We start from the raw sequence: 7,317 nt of genomic DNA on the forward strand, positions 1-7,317 counted from the left end.
AGGGCCTGGGTGCTGTCCCTCAGCTCTTCAGCTCACGGCTAGTGCTCTACTGCTTGAGCCACAGCGCCACTTCTGGCTTTTTCTGCTTTATGTAGCGCTGAGGACTCAAACCCAGGGCCTCATGCATGCGAGGTGAGCGCTCTACCACTGAGCCACCGTCCCAGCCCACGTGTGACACGTTGGAAGCCCCCATGGCCATGGGCAATGCTGGCCCCATCTCGGGCCTCCTGATGGGCTCTGGTCCTTCCTTTGCAGATGACACGGCCCAGGTCACGTCTGACTATGACACCAACAACAACAGCGACAGCAGCGACATTGTCCAGAACGAAGAGGAGGCGGGGGTCCCCAGGGAGCCCCCCAGAGAGGCCGCGGCCCGGGGCAGCCCCTTCCCTGCAGAGGCCATGCTGTTCCTGGTGAGCCGGGGCCCCCTCGTTCCCTGCACCATCGGCCCATCTGTGTCTCTTTGGGGTTCTGTTGTTTGGAGATGGAAAGCGTTTAAGTAATCTTCATCCTTGCTTGAAGATGCAAATAGGCATGGGGGAGATGAATATGTTGTTGTGTTAATAGTTTAGAAGGGAGGGAGGAAGGGAGGGAGGGAGGGAGGGAAAAGACAAGAAGAAGGAAGGAAGAAAGAAGGAAGGAAGAGAGGGAGGGAAGGAGGGAGAGAGGGAAAAGAAGAAAGAAGGAAGGAAAGAAGGAAGGAGAGGGAAGCAGGAGAGGGAGGGAGGGAAAAGACAAGAAGAAGGAAGGAAGAAAGAAGGAAGGGAGAAAGGGAGGGAAGGAGGGAGAGAGGGAAAAGAAGAAAGAAGGAAGGAAAGAAGGAAGGAGAGGGAGGGAGGGAGGAAGAAAGGAAGGAAGGGAGGGAGGGAGGGAGGGAGGGAAAAGACAAGAAGGAAGGAAGGAAAGAAGGAAGGAAGGGAGAGAGGGAGGGAGGGAAAAGACAAGAAGAAGGAAGGAAGGAAAGAAGGGAGGAAGGAAAGAAGGGAGGAAGGAAAGAAGGAAGGAAGGAAGGAAAGAAAGAAGGGAGGAAGGCAGGAAAGAAGAGAGGAGGGAAAGGAGGTAGAGAAAGATGGAGAAAGGGAAGGAGAAAAAGGAGGGGAGAGGAGGAGAGGAAGGGGAGAGGAGAGGGGAAAGGAAAGAAGAAAAGAATAAAGGAGAGGAGAGGGAGGAGGAGAGGGAAGGGAAGAGGAGAGGAGAGGTTTTTTAGAGCATCTGTTTGCTGTAGCACGTACTTGATTTACAAAAGGAACCAGTGTTCCTCCTCCTGATAAACCACAGTGTATCGACACTTGCTAAATACTAAAATTACCTTTTGATGTGTGTGTGCCAGTCCTGGGGCTTGAACTCAGGGCCTGGGCGCTGTCCCTCAGCTCTTCAGCTCAAGGCTGGTGCTCTACCACTTGAGCCACAGCACCACTTCCGGCTTTCTGGTGGTTCATGGGAGAGAAGCATCCCACGGACTTTCCTGCCCAGGCTGGCTTTCAACTGTGATCCTCCGATCTCAGCCTCCTGAGCAGCTGGGATGACAGGCAGGAGCCAGCAACACCTGAATTCCCACCAGCTTCAATGTGCATTTTCATAATCCATGCATCTTAGTAAATGGCGGATCAAAAGCTCAGTTAAATTTCCCGTCTGTATACCAGTTTTCTTCTACAGAAGACTCTGTAGAGTCAGTTGGGATGCTGCTTTCCCTCATGATTCCTTGCTTTCTTTCAAGAGTCCCATATAAGCCAGAAGCCCCCTGATCTCTGAAAACATTTCCTAAATCTAGAAAGAGGTGGCCTTGCATATCACTTCCCACTATCCTTTGAGTCTTGGTTGAGGAAGTTCGCAACAAACCCAAGGTAGTTTTAGTAGCTTCTGGAAAAAGTGTCTCTGTTTTGCTCATGCTGTTATAAATATAAGATTACATATAAATAGCAAAAACCCTAATAGCAAAATCCACTTCTGCAGAAAGCTGTGGTCATCAGCCAGAAATCTGCTCAGCAAGTACCCAGAGCAGGCCGGCCACTCCCCTATTTATACCTCCCACAGCAGGCCCCACCCCTCTGCTCGGATTGGCTGAGCTCAGGTGCACAATCTGCTTGTGATTGGCTAGTTTGAATAGACTAAGGTCTATTTACATAAGGTTATCCCTAACAGCAGGTCCCACCCCTCTGCTCGGATTGGCTGGGCTCAGGTGCACCATCTGCTTGTGATTGGCTAATTTGAATAGAGTAAGATCTGTTTACATAAGGTCATCCCTAATACAGCAGGTCCCGCCCCTCTGCTTGGATTGGCTGAGCTCAGGTGCACCATCTGCTTGTGATTGGCTAGTTTGAATAGGGTAAGATCTAGTTACACAAAGTGACTTTGAAATAAGATGAACAGGAGTCATCTCAAAATATAACTCACACCCTCTGCTATTTCTTGAACAGGCTGGGGTGTGCTATAATTCCATCTTGAAACCAGTTTAAGACAATAAACCTTACATTTTGCATTTTTTTTTCTTATTCCAAAGCAGTTTCTCTTTTCCCTAACAAAAGCCAAGCCCCCCAGGCCAAAGCAGGAAATTTGAAGCAATACACGTTGATAGAAAAGACAGTTTCCACACAAAGTTGTAAGTGAGGGACCGGCAGGTACCCCAAAACTTCACTGCCGCCCACTTCATTCTGCGTCAGTATGTTGTTTATCTTTACTGTATTTGTTTCTTAAGATCCATCCTGGTGAGCCAGGCACCCGTGGTTCATGCATTTAATCCCAGCTATTCAGGGGACTGAGATGATGGTTCAAAGCCAACCTGGGCAAGAAAGTCAGTGAGACTCTTATTCCCAATTAACCAGGGAAAAAAAACTTGGAAGTGGAGCTGTGGTTCAAGTGGTAGAGCACTAGTTTTGAGCCAAAAATAAAAATAATAAAAAAATAAAAAAGCTCAGGGACAGCACCTAGGTCCTGAGATCAAGCCCCAGGACTACCACTAGATAGATAGATAGATAGATAGATAGATAGATAGATAGATAGAGGTTCACCCTTTCCCTTAGAGATTTTTCCATTGTTTACTTCAGATAATGACTGTTGCTGATTGACTGTTTCAAGACAGGATTTGTCTTGGAGAAAAAGCACCTATTCTTAATGTCATTTAATCTCTCTTTCAGGACAAACCGATTCTTGCCCCTGAGCCTCTCATCATGGATAATCTGGGTTCAATAATGGACCAGCTAAACACCTGGAATTTCCCCATTTTTGACTTAGTGGAAAATATAGGAAGAAAATGCAGCCGTATTCTCAGCCAGGTAAGAAACGCGTCATACCCGTTTAACGGCACAGAGAGGTACAGTGAGTGGTTCGTGGCTGTAACAAGATTCCAGTTCTTCTTGGCCATGGGGGGGGGTGGGGGGAATGAGAAGTTGTGGGGAGAAGGGAAATGATCAACAGGCAGAGAGAGATCGCTGCCTGGAGCTGGTGGCTCACATCTGACAGCCCAGCAATTCAGCAAAGCTGAGACAGGAGGATCACGGTTCTAAGCCAGCCAGGCGCGATCAGGAGGCAATCTGGTGGCTCTCCAGTTGATCAGGGACAAGCTGGAAGTGGAGATGTGCTAGAATGCTCATCTCATGTGCAGAAGCAAAGGGAAAATGAATGCCCTGGTCTTGAGTTCAAATTTTACTACTGATGCACACAAATACAGTGTGACCAATGGGGTTTGCCATTTTCCATATGCAATGTCCGCCATATGCAATGGATGCATCGTAGGGTGGTGTGTGATGAGTTGATCGTGTCTTTGTGTCCCTTTGCTAGGTCTCCTACAGACTTTTTGAAGACATGGGCCTCTTCGAAGCCTTTAAGATTCCAGTGAGAGAATTCATGAATTATTTTCACGCGTTGGAGATTGGATACCGAGACATTCCTTGTAAGTAGAAGCCATTTGGGATGGGACAGTTCTAAGAAGATCCAATCTACCCTGAGGGGTAGGGAGAGATTGTAGGGGAGGAAGCTAGTGAATCGCTAGGAGCCATCTAAACATCACAAGTGGGTAAGATCCTCAGTAGGACCGTCAGTGATGAGGGGCTGTGGCCTGTGTTGGAGCCTGGCTCTTGAACTCGGGGCCTAAGTGCCCTGAATTTTCACTCAAGGCTGGCGCTCTACCACTTTGAGCCACAGCTCCACTTCTGGTTTTCTGGTGGTTCATTGGAGATCAGAGTTTCACAGACTTTCCTGCCCAGGCTGGCTTTGAACCACGATCCTCAGATCTCAGCCTCCTGAGTAGCTGGGATGACAGACGGGAGCTACTGTACTTGGCAGTCCCATTGCTGGCCTTGGAGTAGAATGACACCACATAAACCAATCGTAATAGGAAGGGAGAATTCAATCTGCCCCTGAGATTTGCAGGAAAATATAGAACCCAAGGCAGAAAAAAAATCGGACCACTGGGGTAAGGGAGAAAAATTTTTTTTTAAAAAAAGGAGTTTAAGAATCCTAGGATCTCTTGAGAAAGTTTGGTGGCTGAAGCCATGGATAAGAGATATGAAACAGGGTTTGTTTGAAAGGAACTCAAGATAAGCTTTGCTTGCTTTAATGTGATTTTTCCCAAGGCTGAGTGCCAACCATCACCCTAAGTGTTCCAGTGATTTCTGAAAGGTTAAGAAGTTACGTAAATAAACTAGCACAGGCAGGAAGCCATGAGCACTCTTAAAGACCCTCGAGTCACTGGCTGTAATTTCCAAGCTGGTGTTATCTTTCCCTGTAAATTGATTTATCTGTCTCAGGAAAGCACTGGAGTTTGATCGCTTTTAAATCAGAACTCCGCCATGCATGGGTGGGGTTTTACATGTGGACCATTGGGTATGTAGTCAGGAGCCTTCCTTCTTGTTTGTGATAATGAACGTGTGTCAACATCTCACAGCCTGTTGAATGACTTTACCGTGTGTTCCTAAAAGAATTTTTTTTTCTCTAAATGGATCTGTGTGAATATATCCAGAATTAATTGGGGGGGGGGAACAAAAGCCACACAGAAGTGCTAAACTGAAAATTGGGTGGAATCCACTTCCATAACACACTAAGATATTAGAAGTGAAATTTGTTTCATAATGGCATCTGGAAAAGTACTTTTTTTTTTAAAGAGAAATGGGGAAATGCAAAAGCTTCTTAAATGTCTAAGTGGAAGGTTGAATAAACATTAAATTGTCTCAATTTAGATGTAAAAAATAAGCCAAGAGCTGGTGGCTCACGCCTGTCATCCCGGCTACTCAAGAGGCTGAGATCTGAGGATCCAGGTTCAAAGCCAGCCCGGGCAGGAAAGTCCATGAGACTCTGATCTCCAAGGAACCACCAGAAAACCAGAAATGGAGCTGTGGCTCAAGTGGTAGAGCGCCAGCCTTGAATGCAAAAGCTCAGGGGACAGCCCCCAGGCCCTGAGTTCAGATCCTACAACAACAACAACACAAATCTGTTCTCTCTAGGGACTTTGTCATCATCTTATTCTGAAATTGGCACTGTTAGTATCTGCATATTTTTCAGATAAGAAATGAGACATTCCATCTGTTTTCTTTTCAAGATAAGAAAATGACCCTTCAGTAACTTACTCACAAGTGTCAGAACAGGGACAAAAGCAGACATTTGTCCTAACTGTAGAGGAAAACCAAAATCCAGCCTCTCTTAAAGGCTCCCCAAGGATCTAGATTGCTTTCCAAAAAAAAAACTACATGGTATTTTTGTTGTTGTTGTTTCTTTTCTTTTTTGCCAGTCCTGGGGCTTGAATTCAGGGCCTGGGTGCTGTCCCTGAGCTGCTTTTCTCAAGGCTAGTGCTCTACCACTTGAGTCACAGCACCACTTCTAGCTTTTTTTTGTGCATGTGGTGCTGAGGAATCGAACCCAGGGCTTCATGCATGCGAGGTGAGCACTCTACCACTGAGCCACCTGCCCAGCCCTATAGTTATAATCATGCTAAGTGATGTAAGTTAGGTTCAGAGAGACAAATGCACGCATTTTTCTCTCCTATAAAAATCTATGCAAATATATTTTGCATATATTCATAAACAAAGTTTTTTGAGTTGTTTTTTTTTTGGTGCTGATCCTGGGCTTGAACTCAGGGCCTGGGCGCTGTCCCTGAGCTGCTTTTGCTCAAGGCTAGTGCTCTACCACTTGAGCCACAGCGCCACCTCTAGATTTTCTTTTTTTTGATGGTTGATTGGAGAAAGTCTTTCCTGCTTAGCCTGGCATTGTGCTGTGATCCTCAGATCTCAGCCTCCAGAGTCACTTTTCTATTTAGTTTTTTTTTAATGGTTTTTAATGGACATCATTACGCTATTTGTTTTTTAGGTGTAGGAATAGAACATTTTAGTGGGTGTCATTATACTATTTTCATAGGCCTACAAATAGAGGCCTAGAAAGAAAGAAATATATAATATCCACCACCCATCTTCCTGCCCCCCTCTCCCCCCCCCCACCGATTTCACCCGATGCTGACTGGTCCCTCTGCTTGTTTTCAGATCACAACCGAGTTCATGCTACAGATGTGCTGCATGCAGTGTGGTACCTGACCACGCAGCCCATCCCCGGCCTGGCCACGGTGCTCAGCGACCACAGTGCGCCTGGTGATGCAGGTACGTGGCCCCGCTCCGGCCCCCGCCCCGGTGCCCAGGGAAGAGGGCGAGGCACGAGATAGCTACATCTGTATCTACATACATATTACCTCTATATCTGTATCTGTCTCTGAGTCGACATCGATCTATCGTCTATCTATCCATCCATCCATCCATCCACTCACCAACTCATCCATCCACCATCCACCCACCCACCAACTCATCCATCCATCCATCCATCCATTCATCCATCCATCCATCCACCCACCCACCAACTCATCCATCCATCCATCCATTCATCCATCCATCCATCCACCCACCCACCAACTCATCCATCCATCCATCCATCCATCCACCCACCTACCTACCCATCCATCCATCCATCTGTCCACCCACCAACTTATCCATCCATCTCTACCCATCCATCCACCCACCACCCACCATCTACCATCCATCCACCCACCCATCCACCAACTCATCCATCCATCCATCCATCCATCCATCCATCCATCCATCCACGCACCCACCAACTCATCCATCCATCCATTCAACCACCCACCAACTCATCCATCCATCCACCTACCTACCCATCCATCCACCCACCAACTCATCCATCCATCCATCCACCTACTTACCCATCCATCCATCCATCCGCCCACCCACCAACTTATCCGTCCATCTCTACCCATCCATCCACCCACCACCATCTACCATCCATCCACCCACCCATCCACTAACCCATCCATCCATCCATCCA

General features: G+C 47.2%; 1 protein-coding gene across 1 annotated transcript in view; it reads left to right on the top strand.

The window, feature by feature from the left end:
- The first annotated feature begins 191 nt into the window (after positions 1 to 191).
- Positions 192 to 7,317, top strand: part of Pde3a (phosphodiesterase 3A, cGMP-inhibited) — a 38,498-nt gene continuing 31,372 nt past the window's right edge. Inside the window, exons 1-4 of the mRNA XM_013025055.1 lie at positions 192 to 413; positions 3,135 to 3,272; positions 3,778 to 3,889; positions 6,468 to 6,581. Of these exons, the coding sequence (XP_012880509.1) occupies positions 192 to 413; positions 3,135 to 3,272; positions 3,778 to 3,889; positions 6,468 to 6,581 (586 nt within the window). The remainder of the gene's footprint in view (positions 414 to 3,134; positions 3,273 to 3,777; positions 3,890 to 6,467; positions 6,582 to 7,317) is intronic.

Source organism: Dipodomys ordii, unplaced genomic scaffold (assembly GCF_000151885.1).
Source record: "Dipodomys ordii isolate 6190 unplaced genomic scaffold, Dord_2.0 Scaffold81, whole genome shotgun sequence".
NCBI lineage: Eukaryota > Metazoa > Chordata > Mammalia > Rodentia > Heteromyidae > Dipodomys > Dipodomys ordii.